Source organism: Carcharodon carcharias, chromosome 23 (assembly GCF_017639515.1).
Source record: "Carcharodon carcharias isolate sCarCar2 chromosome 23, sCarCar2.pri, whole genome shotgun sequence".
Taxonomy (NCBI): domain Eukaryota; kingdom Metazoa; phylum Chordata; class Chondrichthyes; order Lamniformes; family Lamnidae; genus Carcharodon; species Carcharodon carcharias.
Window position 1 is genome coordinate 38,745,834 of NC_054489.1, and position 20,161 is coordinate 38,765,994.

At 43.3% G+C, this 20,161-nt stretch overlaps 1 protein-coding gene across 5 annotated transcripts in view; it reads right to left on the bottom strand.

The window, feature by feature from the left end:
* Positions 1-20,161, bottom strand: part of LOC121269051 (supervillin-like) — a 162,537-nt gene that overhangs the window by 12,794 nt on the left and 129,582 nt on the right. For 4 of the 5 annotated variants that reach the window (XM_041173469.1, XM_041173465.1, XM_041173467.1 and 1 more), the window contains 4 exons: positions 14,342-14,444; positions 7,309-7,519; positions 1,220-1,353; positions 410-565 (listed from right to left, as the gene is read on the bottom strand). In XM_041173469.1, the coding sequence (XP_041029403.1) occupies positions 410-565; positions 1,220-1,353; positions 7,309-7,519; positions 14,342-14,444 (604 nt within the window). The remainder of the gene's footprint in view (positions 1-409; positions 566-1,219; positions 1,354-7,308; positions 7,520-14,341; positions 14,445-20,161) is intronic. The other variant, XM_041173466.1, reaches the window with a different exon arrangement.

The window sequence follows — 20,161 nt, forward strand, 5'->3', positions numbered from 1 at the left end:
AGTGAATCCCACATCCCGTGAATGAATAAAAAAAGGTGCCTGTGGGATCTTGCTGTGTTGCGCCATTTCCTACATTACAACAGTGGCTGAACCTCAAAAAGTACTCCATTGGCTTTAAAAATCCTTTGGTGTGCCGAAGTTGTAAAGGTGCCGTATAAATACAAGTCATTGTTTCCTTCAATGTGGTGCCCGGTTGGAAATAGTCATTCAATTTCTCGAGTAGGGCTCTAACCTGACACCTTCTGACACAAAAGCAAACAAATGTAGCCAAGTTGACAATGATATCATTGGAGAAAGACAACTCAGAATCCCTTTTTCTTATGGATCTTTAGCCCTCCCCTCCTGCCTGTGCCCTGGTTTGTGTCTGCCCTTTACTTGTTTAGTGCTGCATGCAGGAAAGAGTGTTCACCTGGCTGAGGTACTGAGCAGAGGTCCTCCTGTAGGAATGGCATGGCCATGATGCCACTGGTGATGCGTGTGGGACTGAACTGCTCTGTAACAGTGAACTCCCCCGAGGAAGCAGTCAACCTGAAGAGCCGCACAGTGAAGTTGTATTTCCCGGGATCTGTGGGAAGTGAAAGCTAACAATCAAGACTAGGCAGGGAGATTCTCGAGTTATTAAATAGACCTAATGAGCAAGCAGCTTTTGGATGTCTCAGCCCATCTTAGAACGACAGTAAACTTTGCATTATCTGGCACTCCACCAACCAAAATTCTCGACTAGCCGGAATTTCTAATCTTCCCCTAGTACAAATTGTCACTTTACCAACCAGAAGCAGTTACAAAGTTATCTGGAATTCATACCTGTATACTGTATTATTTTAGACTTTAATTTATGTTTTAAGGTACTGTTGAAGATTAGAAGTATAAAGAATACTGTTCTTTACTTCCTGAGTTGTTACATATCAGCTCATGCTACAAGTATTGCACTGTATTCCATTGGTAAACGGAACTCTCCATTAACCGGTATTTTTGATTAATCAGCACCACCCATTCCCCATGCTTACTGGGTGACAAAGATTTTAAATATATAAAAGGGTACAGTCTGGAACCAAAAGAAAATATACTCAGCATCCAGTCAATCTGGACACTACACTACCCCACCCCCCACATCCCTGTTTTGCCCCCAGTCTATATCTGGACCCCTCATTCCACCCCCCCACTGCCATGTCGCTTCACTTGCAATCTACTTTGAACCCCAGAGTCCCAGTTCTGTTACCTTGTAACATGCAGTCATACACTTTTCGATTCCGCTGTCCTAGTGCACGCCAGAACTCTGGATGTTCAGAACCTTCTTCTAACTCACACACCGTTACATCTGTCCTACTCCACAGACCCAGCTCCTGAGGAGGTCTAAGGAAATAAAGAACTTGCATTTATATTGAGCCTAATTATGACTCTCAGAAATGTTCCAAAAGCCCATCGAATACAATGGGATTACTTTGAGGTTAAGTTGCTGTTGTTAACTCGGAAAACTCATCCATCATGTTCACAACAAGACTGAACAAACAGCAAAGGATGAACATACACGGGAGAAAACATAAAAGTCATGGGTGTATGTAAAGTCACAGTACACTATGGAGCTGAAACAGTGAGATTACCCTTGGTAGTAGCAAGCAGGGGATCTAGTCTCCTTGGACGAAACTGGCTGAAATTCAACTGGAATGGATTGAAATCTTCCAACTGAGAACCAATGGACTTTCAGAGCTACTACAAAATATGCCTCCGTTTTCGAGGAAGAACTTGGGAAAAATTGAAGGGCTACAAGCAAAAATTCATGTAGATCCAGAGGCAATACCAAGATTTATGAAGGCAAGATCAGTACCTTATACAAAGTGGGGGAAGATAGATACAGAAGTAGACAGATTAGAAAAACTGTGAGTGATACAACTAGTGCAGTTTTCAGAGTGGGCAGCTCCAATTGTACCTGGTCTCAAACCTGACCGAAGTATTCAAATATGTGGGAATTATAAATTAATGGTCAATAAAGTTGCAAAATTGGACGGACACCCCATACCTAAAGTTGAAGATTTATACACTAAATTGGCAGGTGGAACAGCCTACATGAAGTTTGATGTGATTCACGCCTACCAACAATTGGAATTGGAGAAGGCATCCTGGAATTTTATCACCATAAATATACATAAAGGATTGTACCAATATATCTGTTTACCTTTTGGCGTTTCTTCTGCTTGCGCCATATTCCAAAGAACCATGGAAACTTTACTACATGGTCTGCCCCATGTTGTAGTTTATTTGGATGATATTCTCGTGACTGAATTCACTGAAAAGGAACATTTGATGAACTTGGAAGAAGTTCTGAAATGTTTTCGCAGGTGGGAGTGAGATTGAAAAAGGAGAAGTGCACATTCCAGGTGAAAGAGGTAACTTTCCTAGGTCACAAGATAGATCCACAAGGCCTACATCCAGTTGAAGAAAAAATGACAGCCATTAAAGAAGTCCCAGAGCCAAAGAATACATTCAAACTGAAATCATTCTTGGGGATGATTATGGAGAATTCTTAGTTAACTTGTCGACAGACCTGGCACCACTGTATTGCTTGCTCAAGAAAAACCAGAGATGGTCATGGCAAACACCACAAGAAGCAGCTTTCACAAAAGTGAAACAGTTGTTACAATTATCTACACTTCTAGTACATTTTGACCCAAAAAATTAGTTGATATTAATATATGATGCATCACCCTATGGAGTGGGAGAAGTGCTTTCCCATCGAATGGATGATGGATCAGAACAATTTGTAGGATATCTGTCTAGAACACTCAGTACTGCATAGAAAAAATACCCTTGAAAAAGAAGGCCTGGCAATCATTTTTGGTGTTAAGAAGTTTCATCAATGGGTGCGTGGTTGTCATTTTACCATCATAACGGACCACAAACCATTATTATGACTATTTGGGGAAATCAAGGCTATACCCCCCTATAGCATCAGCAAGAGTACAAAGATGGGCACTGATCTTGGCAGGGTATGAGTATACTTATATTCATAGACTCGGAAGTCAATTTGCAAACACAGATGCACTCAGTCATTTACCCTTGCAAGTAAAAGATGACGATGTTCCAATTTCTCAGGAATTCATTTTGTTATTGAACTTCCTGGACTCATCACCGATATGTGCTAAACAAATTAAAGATGGGATAAACAGACCCGGTCTTATCCAAAGTGAGAAATCAAGTTCTTCATGGTTGGTCACAAAAACAAGAATCTGATTAAATGAAATTGTATTTCCAGAGAAGATCCGGGATAACCAGCCAAGAAGGTATTTTACTGTGGGGAGCTCGGATGATTTTTTTTCTTCCAAAAGGGTGAAAGCCATTGTTATCCGAACTTCACAGTGCACATCCCGGAATTTCCAAAATTATGGCAATAGCATGCAGCTATATCTGATGGCCAGGAACGGATGGAAAAATAGAAAACTAGCTGTATGCAGTGTCAACGAATACAAAAATGACCTGCAACAGCCCCTTTACACTCTTGGGAATGGCCAGGAAGACCATGGGTACGAGTACACATTGATTATATGGGACCTTTTGTGGGAACAATGTTTTTACTCATCATAGATGCTCATTCAAGATGGATGGACATATACAAAGTGAGGTCATCCACATCTTCAGTGATGATAGACAAGCTACGACAAAGTTTCACAATTAATGGACTACCTGAAGTGCTAGTACCATTTAATGGAACAGTATTCACAAGTGCTGAATTCACATGATTTACAAGCCTCAATGGTATTGTTCATGTGAAAACATCTCCATCCTACCCTTCTTCAAATGAACTCACCGAGCGAGCAGTTCAGACATTCAAATCTGGTATGAAGAAATTGTCTGAAGACTCGATAGCAACTAAGTTAGCACAATTTCTATTCCATTTTAGAACCACCCCTAAGTTGGTGACAGGAATTGTTAATGAAGCACCGTCTCTGATCGAGACTGAGCCTAATTAAGCCAAAGTTGGGGGTGGGGAGGTAGAAGGAAGGCAGCAAAGTCAGAAAATGGGGCATGATTGTAACAGTTGGAACAGAATATTTAATGTAGGAGAGAAAATATTCATGAAAAATTTGAGAGAAGGACCAGCATTGTTGCTTGGTCAGATAAGTGCAGTAACAGGACCTCTTTCTTACCATGAGAAAGGTCGATGATCGAGTAATTAGAAGACATGTATATCGCATAAGAAGAGGAGAAACCAAATACCCTGAAATGAATCCACAACTGTTCAAGACTGAATCAACATCTGTTGAAAGGACTAAGCAGAGTACAAATGTGTTTGAAGGGACAACTATACCTGAAAGAGTCAAAGAAACAGATTTACAGGTACCTACTGAAGAACTAGATGCTCAGTCAACTCCAGTAAAGGAGGTTCCAAATCAAACTTCAGAAGCTGTAGAGCTGAGACGTTTTATCCGTATAAGGAAACCCCCAGAGAGACTGACATTGTAAATAACTTGATATATTGAAAATATGAAATGTATTTTTCAGTAAATGGGGAGGGATGTAGTAATCTGATATGTAATACACCTTTATGACAACTGTTGTAATGTAAGATCATATGATCTTAATACCCAATAGCAGAGTAGTGTGGGTTAAGACAGAGAGAGTCTTGAGTTGGACACTGAAGAGTGAAGACAGAGTTTTGAGTTGTGAGCACACAAATGTAGCTGCTGAGTTTAGTTTGTAAATAAACAGCATGTGTTTATTTTAACAACAATCCACTGATGTTCTCTGTCTCTGTACCGAGTTGATCACCCTGAATAAAACGTGCAACCCAGATCCTTTAGCCTGAATAAGCAAAAGGGCATTAGATCCAACAGGTAGGCTGATTCTGTTGCCTAACAAGAATCTAAGGTTATTAGAGGTAGATAGGAATGTAGAACTTGAAACACAAACAGATCAGCTATGATCTTATTTTATGGCAGAGCAGGTTCAAGGGGCCAAATGGTCTACTTCTACTCTAACATCATATGTTCATATATAAATTATACGATGGTGGTTAGTCCAGCAGTCAGCACCGCACATGGCCTTTGTTACATGCACATTCTGCTCGTTCCTCTGCCTGATGATGATATGGTCGATTAAATGCCAATGTATAGAATGGGGGGGGCATCCCAGACGTCTTGTCCAAATAGGGAGGTAAAAAACTATGCTGGTGATTGAGAGCTCATACTCAGCAAGAGGAGACTGTTCTGTTACAACTGCCACTCCCATTTTTTCCAATTACCTCTTCCCACAAGTGGTGATCTGTACCAACGCTTGTGTTGAAGTCACCAAGAATGATTAGCCTGTCTGACTTCGGGACAGTAGAGATCAAAGAGAGGAAGCCATTACAGAATTTATCCTTGACTTCATCAGGGTTGGTCATGGCAGGGGCATACCCACTGATGACGGTTTCTTGTTGCTGTGCAGGGGAAGTTTAAGCACCATGAAGCAATCATTAACACTCCGATTTCCTGGAGTTGACCCTCCTGAGGAAGACAAGTCTCACTGAGGCCGTTGAATTGGACATTGTTCCTGGCCTGCGCTTTACTGACAAGAGTTCTACTCTCAGGTCTTGTTGACTGTGGTGTTGTCCGAGACGGTACACATGTTCCATGCACCAGTGTTGACAGGTGTCACCTTTACTTTTTGGAGATTGACTTACGACCACATTGAAGGGATCCCTGGTGGCTACAGCCTTTTGGTCAGAGAGATGAAGCAGACAATATTTAGGGCACCTTTACTCGCCCCTTCCTCATACTAGGAAGGTAAGCAGGGTGGCCCTGAAAAGGGCTGCTCAGTCGCTCAGGGAGCTGCAGAGTTCCTCTTCTGCTTCTTTCCAGTGAAAAGTGACCCTATGGCCTGAGCCGCCTGTGTGCAGGTTCATGGTATCAGCTCCCAGTGAATTCACACCTGCTGCTACATCAAAAACCCATCACTACAGGACCTGTGACAGATGGATGATGGATGACAGTGAATAGAAAGTTGATGAACATGACTTGTGAGTGAATTGGATTATAGGTGTGGGAGAGTTGGGCATTATCTTGCCACTGTACCAAGATAAGTCTAGACGGCTGGAGATAGATCCGGATGTAGTGAGTGACCAGGACACCTTCTGTGTCTTTTCGAGCTCTACACGTTCCACAACCCGGCGCTGAGCTGCCTTCAAGACTGCTGGACCTTAGATTGGTCTCATCTGCTCAGCCCTCCGGAAACAGTCTTCACATGCCGGGGAGACAAGTCCCTGAGATGCCAAGGGTAGGAGGCCCGACAGCCACTCTCACTTGATTTGACCCACCTATTAAAGTGGGGTGTGCCACTGTCACATGCTACCTACTGCTTGGAGCCACAGTTGAGAACTGGGTGAAGGTGAGGAATACAGGAGCCTCTCCAAAGAGTGTAGCGAGCCTGCTTAGGAGAGACGCTACCTCCCAGAGAGAGAGGAGGGGGGTCAAAGCCAAGGGCCAGGGTGTGGCTTTCAGCACCCCCACCCTCGCCCCCCACTGATGCTGGGTCCCACAATCAAGCACCAAGTGCCTTTGAACGAGGGACGCAATGCCCTCCCCCCACCCCAGGCTTCCCGGATGATGCCTCCCCTATCCGCCTCACAAGATGCGGCCCTTAAGTGGGCATTAATTTCTCACTTAAAAGCCTCCATTAGCATCCGGTCAGGATGGTCATCCACAAGCCTTCACACCCTGGAGTTAATTGGCAGAGGCGGGAAGGAGCTGGAGTGCCCACCTTATTAAGTCATTAAATTCCTCATCACCTCCAAAGTTGCCATTGTGGGGTGCCGGGGGGGTGGGGGCGGTCGCACGGCGGGGGGATTAAATTCGCCAATATTTCAGATTTGTTTGGTTCTGATGAAAGCTCATCGATCTGGAGTGTTAACTGTATTTTTCTCTCCACAGATGTTGCCAGACCTGCTGCGAACTTCCAATATTTTCTGTTTATATTTCAGGTTTCCACCATCTGCAGTATTTTGCTTCAGTTTTGAGCCAGGACCTGTTTGGAGAGCTAACCCTGAGTGAAAGCTGCAGTGATAAACTCCCTATTACTGTACGACCCTTGGATTGTTTCTTGGTATCCTTGGTGATGGGAGACATCCATTCAGTTCTGTAGGTCACGGGGAGGAAGGTATGGCTGCACAGCAACTCCTCCGATTTAACACTGCGGTTACAATTCTTTTCCTTTGGAGGAGGGGGGCAGTGGTAAAATGCAAAGACAAAGTAACCAGTACCTTTCATAATGTAAAGATCCTAGGGAACTATCATTTTAATTTATCAGGCAACTTTCTGAATGCAATTCCTTCCTTACCGTTCTTTAATGTGATTGGCTGTGGTCCTGCCAACCTCCCTGACACTGGCTTGAACTTTGCAGCCATGCCACAGATAGATGAGACCTTGCTGAGTGTTCACCAGGACAAGAGAGCCCCTCGAGCGCAGACTCCTGCACTCACACGCCACCTCCAGGAGACTCCCCTCCATTGCAACCTCTCCCTGCACAATATACAATCGCCATAGTCCTGCTGAAGACAGAAGACAGAGCAACTTAAAATTTTGGCGGATGGGATAGGGAAGATTGATAATGGCACAGTTCTAAACAGTGTGCGGTGACAGAGGGACCTGGGGCTCATACGCATAAATCTTTGAAGGTGACAGTACATGTTGGGAGTAGTTAGGAAAGCATATGGGATCTTGGGCTTCATAAGTAGTGGTCTTTATTTCAAAAGCAGGGAGGTTCTGCTGAACTTTTATAAAGCTCTGGTTAGGCCAGACCTAAAGTATTGCATCCAGTTCTGGTCACTACATTTTTGGATGGATGTGAAGGTCCTTGAGAAGCTGTACAGGAGATTTACCAGAATTGTTCCAGGGATGAGGAATTTTAGCCACAAGGTTAGGTTGAAGAAGCTGGGGTTGTTCTCCTTGGAGCAAAGGTGGTTGAGGAGGGATCTGATAAAGGTCTCCAAGATTATGACAGCTTTAGATAGGGTAGACGAAGAAGAGTTGTTCGCATTAGCTGATGGTGCAAGGATTAGGGGGACATAGATTTAAAGTTGTGGCCCAGATTTTTTTTTTATTATTCTTTCATGAGATGTAGGTGTCATTGGCTGAGCCAGCATTTTTATTATGAACATAAGAACAAGGAGCAGAAGTAGGCTAGTTGTCCCTTTGAGCCTGCTCTGCCCTTTAATAAGATCATGGCTGATCTGATAGTAACCTGAAATCTGTATCCCACCCACCCCTGATAACCTATCACCCCCTTGTTTACCAAAAACCTATCCATCTCTGCTTTAAAAATACTCAAAGACTCTGCTTCCACCACCTTTTCGGGAAGAGAGTTCCAAAGATTCACAAACCTCAGAGAAAACATTCTCCTCATCTCCGTTTTAAATGGGTGACCCTTATTTTTAAACAGTGACCACTAGCTCTAGATTCTCCTACAAGAGGAAACACCTTCTCCACATCCACACTGTCAAGACCCCTCAGAATCTTATAAGTTTTAATCAAGTCACCTCTTACTCTTCTAAACTCCAGCAGATTACAAGCCTCTGCAATCTCCCATCATTTAGAAAATATGCTTCTCTTTTATTCATACTTCCAGAATGGACAATTTCACATTTTCCTACATTATGCTCCATTTGCCAGATCTTTGTCCAGTCAATTAACCTGTCTATATCTTTTTGTAGACTCCTTATGTCCTCTTCAGAACTAACTTTCCTACCTATCTTTTTGTCATCAGCAAACTTGGCAACCATCCCATTATCCAAGTCATTTAAATAAATTGTAAACAGTTGAGATCCCAGCACTGACCCCTGTGGCGCACCACTTGTTAGATCTTGCCAACCTGAAAAGGCCTACACCCTGCTTCCTGTTAGCCAGCCAATCGTCTACCCATGCCAATATGTTACCCCCTATTCCATGAGCTTTTATTGTCCACAATAACCTTTAATGTGGCACTTTATCAAATGCCTTCTGAAAATCTACGTATAGTACATCTAATGGTTCCCCTTTATCCACAGCATGTTACTTCCTCATAGAACTCCAAAAGTTGGTTAAACATGATTTTCCTTTCACAAAACCATGTTGACTCTGCCTGATGACCTTGAACTTATCCAAGTGCCCTACTATAGCTTCTTTAATAATAGCTTGTAACATTTTCCCTGTGACAGGTGTTAAACTAACTGGCCTGTGGTTTCCTGCTTTCTGTCTCCCTCCCTTTTTGAATGATGGAGTTACATTTGCTATCTTATAATCTAATGGGACCTTCTGCAAATTTAGGGGGTTTTGGAAAATTACAACTGATGCATCAACTATCTCACTAGCCACTTATTTTAAGAGCCTAGGATGAAGTGAATCAGGACCCGAACACTTGTCACCCCACAGCTCCAACAATTTATTTAGTATCACTTCTCAGGTGATTGTAATTTTCCTGAGTTCCTCCCTCCCTTTCATTTCCAGATTTATAGCTGCTTCTGGGATGTTACTTGTATCTTCTATAGTGAAGGCTGATCCAGAATAACTGTTCAATTCACCTGTCATTTCCTTGTTTTCCATTATCAATTCTCCAGATTCATTTTCTATAGGACCAACGTTCAATTTGTTAACTCATTTCTTTTTTTAAACATTTATAGAGACTCTTACGATCTGTTTTTATATTTTTGGCTAGCTTTCTCTCGTACTCTAATCTTTTGCTTCTTTTTAATCTTTTAGTCATCCTTTGCCATTCCTTATAGTCTGTCCAATCTTCTGGCCTTCCACCTATCTTTGCACATGTATATACTTTTTCTTTAAGTTTGATACTATCTTTAACCTTTCTACTTAACCATGGATGGTGTGTCTAGCCCTTGGACTTTTTCTTACTCATTGGAAAGTGTCTATTCTGTGTATTCTGAAATACCCCCTCAAATGTTTGTCACTGCATCTCTATTGACCTATCCCTGAACCTAATTTGCCAATTCACTGTGCTTTCATACCCTCATTATTGCCCTTATTTAAGTTTAAAAACTTAGTCTCAGACTCACTTCTCTCTCTCCAACTGAATGTAAAATTCAATCTTATTATGGTCACTGCTACCTAGGGGCACTATCACTATGAGGTCATTAATTAATCCCATCTTGTTGCACAATACCAGGTCTAGTATAGCCTGCTCTCTGGTTGGCTCCAGAACATGCTGTTCTAAGAAACTATCCCAAAAACATTTAATGAACTCCTCATCAAGGCTACCTTTGCCCATCTGACTTTTCCAGTCCATATGTAGACTAAAATCTCCCATGATGATCGCCATACCTTTCTGACAGCTCCCATTATTTCTTCCTTTATGCTCCATTCTACCATGTGGTTACTGTTAGGAGGCCTGTACATGACTCCCACAAGTGACTTCTTGCCTTTACCATTTCTCATCTTTACTCAAACCGTTTCCCCATCCTGGTTTCCTGAACTTAGGTCATTCCTCTCTATTATGCCAATACCATCATTAACTAACAGAGCCGCCCCTCCATCTTTTCCTCACTTCCTGTCCTTCCTAAATCCTTCAATATTCAGGTCCACCTGCAGCCATGTCTCTGTAATGGCTATCAAATCGTACTTACTTATTTCTAAGTGTACTGTCAGTTCATCTGTTTTGTTTTAAATGCTTCATGCATTCACATACAGAGTCTTTAGTTTGATCCTTTTATTCTTTTCATAACCTCTAGTCTGTTCTGTTGATTTACTGTTAGATTTGTACTCTCTGTCCCTTCCTGTCATGGTCTGTTTTTCATTTCCTGTAATGATACCTTTCTCATACAGTCAGAGGTCTGCAGCACAGAAAAAGGCCCTTTGGCCCATTGAGTCTATGCCGGTCAAACAAGTACCTAACTATATTAATCCCATTTTCCAACACTAGGCCCATGCCTTGTAAGCCATGGCCTCGCAAGTACACATCCAAAAGCTTCTTAAACGTTAGCTTTCTCTTTTGCCTTGTCTCTACTGTTTGATTTACCACATCTTGTCAAATTTGTACTCTTGTCCCTACACTTAGATTAAAACCCTCTCTACTTCACTAATTATGTGACTCACAAAAACATCGATCCCACCACGGTTCAGGTGTAGACTGTCCCAATGGCGCAGATCCCACTTTCCCTAGTATTGGTGCCAGTGGCCCACGAACTGGAAGCCACTTCTCCAACACCAGACTTTGAGCCATGCATTCATCTCCCTAATCTGATTTGGCCTTTGCCAATTGCATGTGGTTCAGCCAATAATCTAAAGATTATGGCCTTTGAGGTTCTGCTTCTTAATTTGGTGCCAAGCTCCTTAAACTGTCTATGCAGAACCTCCTTTTTTGTCCTGCCTATGTCTTGGTACCAACATGGACCAGGATGATTGGGTCACCTCCCCCCCACCCAACAACTGCAATTTTCTCTCCAGCCCTGAGCAGATGTCCTGAACCTTGGCACTGCGCAGGCAACACAGCTGCCTGGACTAATGCTCTGCTGCAGAGAATGGTGTCAATCTCTTTGCCTCTACTGTCCCCTACTACTACTACTACTACTACTACATTCCTTGTAACTCCCCCAGCTTGAATGGCTTCCTGTACCATGGTGCCAAGGCCAGTTAGTTCATCCACCCTGCTGCCCCACTCTCATCCAAACAAGCTGAAAAAAAACCTCAAAGCTGTTGGACAATTGCAAAGGCCAAGGCTCCTGCACTCCTGCCCTCTGGGTCCCCTTCCCTGCCTCACTTGCAGTCAGACCTTCCTGTCCCTGACCACTGGCCAAATCAGAAGACCCTATCCAAAGGGGTGTGACCACCTCCTGGAATAAAGTGCTCAGGTAACTTCCTCCTCCCTGATATGCCACAGTTTCTGCAGCTCAGCCTCCAGCTCAATAGCCTGGAGCTGACATTCATGAAAATGCAAACACTTACTACATATGTGTTTGCCCTGGATCACACCGGTATCCAGAAGCTCCCACATCCTGCAATCACAGTACATCACCTGCCCTGCCATCTCCAATATGTGTTAATTAATTAATAATTGCATTAATAATTATAATTAATAAAGCCTACACCTCCTAATATGTTTTGGCACTGCCAAAAAACTTTACAATACTGATAAAACTAATAATACCAGTTACTGTTTTACCTGCTCCTTCTGCTGCACCAAAGTGGAAATCAAATACTGGAGGCTGAAAAAGAGCAGAAGGAAAAAGTACCTCCTCCCTGCCCTTTACCAAACTCCCCACTCAGCACACTTTACTTCTTGCAGTAAACTTTACCTAAAGCACTGCTTTCCTCCTATGCACTGAATTCCCACTTTGAACCAAATTCCCAAAAATACTCACTTGAACTCTTGTCACAGTCAGGCTGAAGTCTCCCCTCACAGACTGTACAGCTCTTATTGACCGTGTGCTTTAAAAGTCCCTTCCTTACATAGGGCTTTGATGAGTCACTCCCTAGCTTAGCTACTGCCCATCCTTAATTGCTCTTCAGAAGCTGGCAGTGAGCCACCTTCTTGAACCACTGCAGTAATGCTTGGGGATGTGAGGAGGAACTTTTTTTTTTTACACAGCAAATGGTAATGACCTGGAACTCTCAGCCTAGGAGGGGGTGGAAATGGGGATGATCAATGATTTCAAAAGGAAATTGGATGGGCAGTTGAGGGAAATAAATTTCTAGGGCAATGGAAATAGAGCACATGAATGGGACTGACTTGATGAATCTACAGAAAGCCGGAATAGACTCGAAGTGCTGTATAGCTGAAAGCACCATGACTCTAAGACTAACACTTATATAGTGCAGCACCTTAAAAGGCCCGACAGCACAATTCGAAGAAAAGGGAATTTTTCACTGGTCAACATTCGCCCCTCGACTAATATCACTAAAACAGAACATTTGATTAATTATTTCATTGCAATTTGTGGGAGCTTGCTGTGTGCAAACTGGCTGCTATGTTATAACTACTGCACTACAAAAATATTTCAGTGAACGTAAAACACTTTGTGCCCACAGAAATGTCACACAAAGGGCAAGAGGAATGCATTTATTTTCTGTGTCCTCAACATTCCAAAAGGCTCCACAATCAATGAATTCTTTTTTGAAGTGTCATCACACACGTAGGCAACAAATCTGCAGAGCAAGGTTCCATAAACAGCATTGAGATAAATAAGCAGAAAGTCTGTTTTGGTCATGTTAGCTGAGTAATATATGTTGGCCAGGGCAATGCAAAACTCTTTGTACTTTCTCAACACAGTACCATGTAATTTTCACATCCATCTGAGCAGGTGGATAGGACCAGTATTAATGTCCCCAGTGCTGCACACAAGTCTCAGTCTACATCACACATTCAAGTCCCAGAGTAGGGCTTGAACTCACAACCATCAGGCTCAGAGACAAGAGCAAAGCAACAAAGCCAAGCTGTCACCTCCTGAATGAGCAGGAACATTTAAATGTTCTCTTTGAATAAAGCATGGCAAATGATATATTACAAACAGTGACGCTGGAGAAGTGTATAGGCCAGAAATGGCAAACTTTTGGCTGAGATACTGGACCTTTGCTGAACCAGCTGGCTTCATCAGCAGCAGCTCTTTGTGTCAGAATTGCCCAGGAAAACCTCCTCGCAATAGAGATTTTGGTATTTTTCTCGGCAACGGCATAGGTCGTGTTCTTCAGAAAGGGTCATGGAGGGCAAAATTGGGATTATATAATACAAAGTATATCAGAGGGAGTGAGATAATTGTGAGAGGGAGAGAAACATGAACACAGGGGAGGGGGGTAATGTTGACTTTGTACACTAGTTTCACAACAATGATAGTGAATCAGTCACGCTATTACACAAAGCTAACATTACCCCAATATAATGAGAGGAATAGATTTGCAGCCTAGAAGCATGAATATGAGGAAATGGGAGTTCTTTCCCTTAAACATCCATCACAGACTGTAGTTCTTCGCACAATCTCCTCCTACACAATAGGGAGGCAGTGGCATAGTGGTATTCTTACTGGACTAATATTCCAGTGACCCAGGGTAATGCTCTGGGGACCTGGGTTTGGAATCCCACCATGGCAGATGGTGAAATTTGAATCCAATAAAAATCTGGAATTAAAAGCCTGATGATGTCCACAAAACCATTGCTGATTGTTGCAAAAACTTATCTGGTTCACTGAAGTCCTTTAGGGAAGGAAATCTTGACATCCTTACCTGGCCTAGCCTACATGTGACTCCAGACCCACAGCAATGTGGTTGGCTCACCAAGTAGGGATGGACAATAAATACTGGTGTAGCCAACGACACCCACACCTCATGAATGCATATTAAAAAAAATTCAAACTCTCTTTACTCCTTCAAAAAAAAATGTTCACAATCCAAACCTTGCGAGCTTCTGATGTTATGCCTTCTGCCACTGTGGGTAATCATTCCTCCTTGGAACAGCTGGAGAAAGCAGGGGGGCTCCTTTCCCTGTGACACCAACACCTAGGCAACAGCACATACATTTAACCCTTAATCAACCAATCAGCAGCGATGTATTTCAGCAAACCCATATTAAGTAGATCAATTTGGTTCAATAAAATATCAACCAGGAAAATTGAAAGTAATTGTTTTCTCTATTGTCATAATGCTTTTGATGCAGTGTTTTAAACATTATATTTCTCATATACAGTACACTGTGTAGCGTACATGATACAGAAAGAGAGAAGGTGAACAAGGCCTAGCAGGCACCAATTTTGGGGAGTATTTGGATATCTTTGTCCATGACTGGTGCCTTTCAGCTGAGGCACTGGAAGCTATAAATTGTCACATTTTGAAGAAGGAATGAAGCACATCGTGCTAAATGCTTGTTAATGAGTTTTGTGAACATGATGATCAGCCACTTGCAAGATAGCCAGAAACAGGGGCCTTATTAAAATAGAAATTCCTCACTTGGACTCAGTTATCATACTGAGCTATTTTCCAGTGTCTACAAACATATGAATTAGGAGCATCAGTAGACCCTTCGAGCCTGCTCTGCCATTCAATAAGATCATGGCTGATCTGATTGTAACCTCAGCTCCACATTCCACCTACTCCCAATAACCTTTGACTCCATTATTAGTCAAGAATCTATTCACCTCTGCCTTAAAAATATTCAATGACTCTGCCGCTACCGCTCTCTGGGTAAGAGAGTTCCACAGACTGATGACCCTCAGAGAAACAAATTTCTACTAGTCTCCATCTTAAATGGAAGACCCCTTATTTTTAAACTGTGTCCCCCAATTCTAGTCTCTCCCACAAGGGGAAACATCCTCTCGGTATCCACTCTGTCAAGTCCTCAAAGGATCTTATGTGTTTCAATAAGCTCATCTCTTATTCTTCTAAACTCCAAAGGATAGAGGCCCAATATGTCCAACCTTTCCTCATAAGATAACTGATCCCTGGGATCGGGGGTTGAGTGAACCTTCTGCTTCTAATGCAATTATATCCTTTCTTAAATCAGGAGACCAAAACTGTACACAGTACTCCAGATGCAATCTCACCAATGCCCTGTACAATTATATCAAAACTTCCCTACTTTTATATTCCATTTCCCTTGTAATAAATGCCAACATTCCACTTGCCTTCCTAAACATGTGTTGTAACTGCATATTAACTTTTTGTGATTCATGTATCAGGACATCACATCCCGCTGTATCTCAGAGTTCTGCAATCTCTCTCCATTTAGATAATTTGCTGCTTTTCTATTCTTCCTGCTGAAGTGGACAAGTTCACATTTCCCACATTACACCCCATCTACCAAATGTTTGCCCACTCACTTAACCTGTCTATACCCCTTTGCAGACTCCTTATGTCCTCTTCACAACTTACTTTCCTACCTTAGTGTCATCAGAAAATTTAGCAGCCATACATTTAGTCCCTTCATCCGAATCATTGAAATAGATTGTAAACAGTTGAGGCCCCAGCACTGATCGCTGTGACACTCCACTCATTACAACCTGAAAATGACCCAATTTCCTGTTACTTAATCAATCCTCTATCTATGCATGTTTATGATGATAAGCTACCCCCTACACCATGAGCTCTGTAGTGACTGTTTACTCGGCGTGGGGTGTTGGGGGGTGGGGGGAGGGGGGCAGGGTGTGGTGGGGGTGGTGGGGTGTCCTCTAATCTTCACACCCCAACCCACAAATGATGCACTGTCTATCTGTGGTTAGGAAGAGGCCTGGAAAGCCATACTAATGTTCAGAGGATGTTTCAGGCAAGGAGCTGAAATTGTAGTCTTCACCATTGGTGGGATACAGTAGTGTCAGCATTAAAACAGATGGTGCTCGCTATATGCAATGGGTTCAGCCCATTTGGCCCTGCCCTGCACTTTGACATCAGCAAGCTGCCAATCCTCAAACACCAGAAAGGCCAATGTTGTGGAGGTTGAGAGAAAACTTACCCTTCTCTTTTTGGAAATAGTGCCGTGGGATCTTTTCAATCTACCCGAGAAGGAAGACTGAAGCCTTGGTTTAACTTTGACAGTGCAGCACTTCCCTGTTACTCTGCTGGGGCATCAACTAAAATTAGAGTTGAACCTGAACTCACCCTCTGACTGAGGTGAAACTGCTACCACTGAGCTGTCACTGACACCCAACCGATAATCTGTCATGTTACAGGACTGACTGCAAAACAAGCCCTTGTGAGACAAGCTGAATTTGCTGGGTGTGATGAGCTAGTCCCAATTAACATTGCTGGGCTGAAAGCAGTAAACTCTGACTGTGACTCCTGAAACTTCCCCGCTGACTGTGGACGAGACAATGAGGGGAACAGTGCGCTGTTGAGCTGAATGAGTTGGGTAAAGTTTAGTTGTCTGTGGACAAAAGAAACAGTAGCTGCAGCTGCTGACGGCTATGGTTATATTAATTGTTAGAGTCACTGATACCCTTTGGGGATCTCAATGCCTCTGGAGGCACGAAGAATCCCCATGCTATAATGGAGCCCATTATGTAAGAAGTGAAGGGGAGGGTGAGACAGGAGGGCAGTGTGATAGGAGCGGCGATTTTAAAGTGTAAAGAAAACCAGGCCAGAGTCTAGAGCGGGACAGGGAGGCAGCGCGAGAGGAGCGGCAGCCTTGGTAAGATTTAAAAATAGCGGGGGCTGAGAGTCAGAGCAAAGATCTAAAAAAGAGCGGGAGCTGGATTCGGGACTGAAAGCGGAGCGAGGACAGAGTGAGAGTTCTGGGAGACTCGGGGCTGACCGGAGAAGAGAGGCCAGTGAGAGTGGTATAAAAGGGTGCGAGAAACAGAGGCCGAGATTGGAGAGGAGAGGTGTACCCTCAGGACCTTCAGGTGGTGGAGTTTGAAGTGGCGTCACAATTCAAAACGTGACGCAATGCAGGGGAGGCAGTTGATTGGCAAGTAGGGTCAGGTGAGTTCTTCTACTTTTTCTACTAATTAAACTGCTGCTGTCCATTAGCTTAAACAAAATAAAGTGAGGACTTTGGATTGTAGTGGGAGTGTTTGGAGTGGAATAAGTTCCCTAGCATAATTAGTATTCTTTAAAGGGAGTAACTAACAAGCTTAATCTAAAGGGAAATCATGGCAGCAGATCTCACACCCGTGATATGCTCCTCCTGTGCTATGTGGGAAGCCATGGGCACTTCCAGTGTCCCTGGCGACCTGTGTGCAGGAAGTGTGTCCAGCTGCAGCAACTGGGTAACCACATTTAGAGCTGGAGCTGCAGGTGGATTCATTGTGGAGTATCCGCAATGCTGAGATTATCGTAGACAGCACATTCAGTGAGGTGGTCACACCACAGGTAAAGACTGACCAGGCAGAGAGGGGATAGGTGACTACCAGGTAGAGTAGAGGAAGGCAGGTAGTACAGGAGTCCCCTGTGGCCGCTCCCCTCTCTAACAGATTTACTGTTTTGGGTACTTACGGGGGAGACGACTTCTCAGGGGAAAGCAGCAGGAGCCAAGTCCATGGCATCACAGGTGACTCTGCTGCACAAGAGGGGAGGAAGAAGAGCATCAGGGCTATAGTGACAGGGGATTTGATAGTAAGTAGACAGGCATTTCTGTGGCTGCAAAAGAGACTCCAAGATGATATGTTGCCTCCCTGGTGCCAGGGTCAAGGATGTCTCAGAGAGGCTGCAGGGCATTCTGCAGGGGCAGGGTGAACGGCCAGTGCTCCTGGTTCATATTGGTACCAATGACATAGGTAAAAAAAGGGATGAGGTCCTACAAGCTGAATATGGGGAGTTAGGATGTAAATTAAAAAGCAGGACCTCAAAAGTAGTAATCTCAGGATTATTACCAATGCCACTTCCTCGGGGTTGCTGTTTGCTAGTGCAGTCGGGGAGGGTTAAAACTAGAACGGCAGGGGGATGGGAACCTGAACAGGGAGACAGAGGAGGGGGAAATAAGGATAGAAACAAAAAACAGAAAAGTAAAAAGCAAAAGTGGAAGGCAGAGGAAACAAGGGAAAGAAACAAATGGGGTCATAGTGTAAAATAAAGCTAAGATGACTAACAAGGTTAAAAAGATAAGTCTAAAGGCATTGCATCTTAACCCACGGAGCATTCACAAAATGGTAGATGAATTAACAGCACAAATATATATAAACATTATGATAGAGTTGCACTTACGGAGACATGACTGCAGGGTGACCAAGGGTGGAAACTGAAAATCCAGGGGTATTCAATATTTAGGAAGGACAGACAAATAGGAAAAGGAGGTGGGGTAGCATTGTTAGTAAAGGAGGAAATCAATGCAACAGTGAGGAAGGATATTGACTCGGCAAATCATGATATGGAATCTGTTTAGGTGGAGATAAGAAACACCAAGGGGCAGAAAACATTGGTGGGGGTTGTCTATAGGGCCCCCAAACAGTAATGGAGATGTAAGGGAAGGCATTAAGCAGGAAATTAGAGATGCATGCAATAAGGGTACAAACTGTAATCATGGTGACTTTAATCTACATATTGATTGGACAAACCAAACTAGCAATAATACTATGAAGTAAGATTCCCTGGAGTATGGACATGATTTTTTTACACCAATACATTGAGGAACCAACTAGAGAGCAGGCTATCCTAGACTGGGTATTGTGCAATGAGAAAGGATTAATTAACAATCTTGTTGTACAGGGTCCCTTGGGGAAGAGCGACCATAAAATGATAGTTTTGTTCATTAGGATGGAGAGTGAAGAAGTTGAATCTGAAACTGGGGTCCTGAATCTAAATAAAGGGAACTACGAGGGTATGAGGTATGAGTTGGCAATAATAATTGGGGAACCTTACTAAAAGGGTTGACAGTAGATAGGCAATGGCTAATATTTAAGGAACATATGCATGAATTACAACAATTATTCATTCCTGTCTGGCACAAAAATAAAACAGGAAACGTGGCTCAACCATGGCTTACAAAAGAAATTAGGGATAGTATTAGATCCAAAGAGGAGACATATAAAATTGCCAGAAAAAGCAGCAAGCCTGAGGATTGGGAGCAGTTTAGAATTCAGCAAAAGTGGACAAAAAGACTGATCAAAGAACAAAGAAAAGTACAGCACAGGAACAGGCCCTTCAGCCCTCCAAGCCTGCACCGATCGTATTGCCCATCAACTAAAACATTTTGCACTTCCGGGGTCCGTATCCCTCTATTCCCATTCTATTCATGAATTTGTCAAGCTGCCTCTTAAAAACCACTATCGTACCTGCTTCCACCACCTCCTCTGGCAGCGAATTCCAGACACTCAGTACCCTCTGCGTAAAAAACTTGCCCCGCACATCTCCTCTATAGTTTTCTCCTCTCACCTTAAATCTATGTCCTCTAGTAATTGACTCTTCCACCCTGGGATAAAGCTTCTATCTACTCTGTCCATGCCACTCATAATTTTGTAAACATCTATCAAGTCACCCCTCAATCTCCGTCGCTCTAGTGAGAACAATCCGAGTTTCTCCAACCTCTCCTCATAGCTACAAACCTCCAGACCAGGCAGCATCCTGGTAAACCTCCTCTGCACCCTCTCCAACGCCTCCATATCCTTCTGGTAATGTGGCAACCAGAATTGCATGCAATATTCCAAGTGCGGCCTAACCAAGGTTCTATACAGCTGCAGCAAGACTTCCCAGTTTTTATACTCAATAACCCTGCCAACGAAAGCAAGCATGCCATAAGCCTTCCTGACTACCTTATCCACCTGCGTTGCCACTTTCAGTGACCTGTGGAC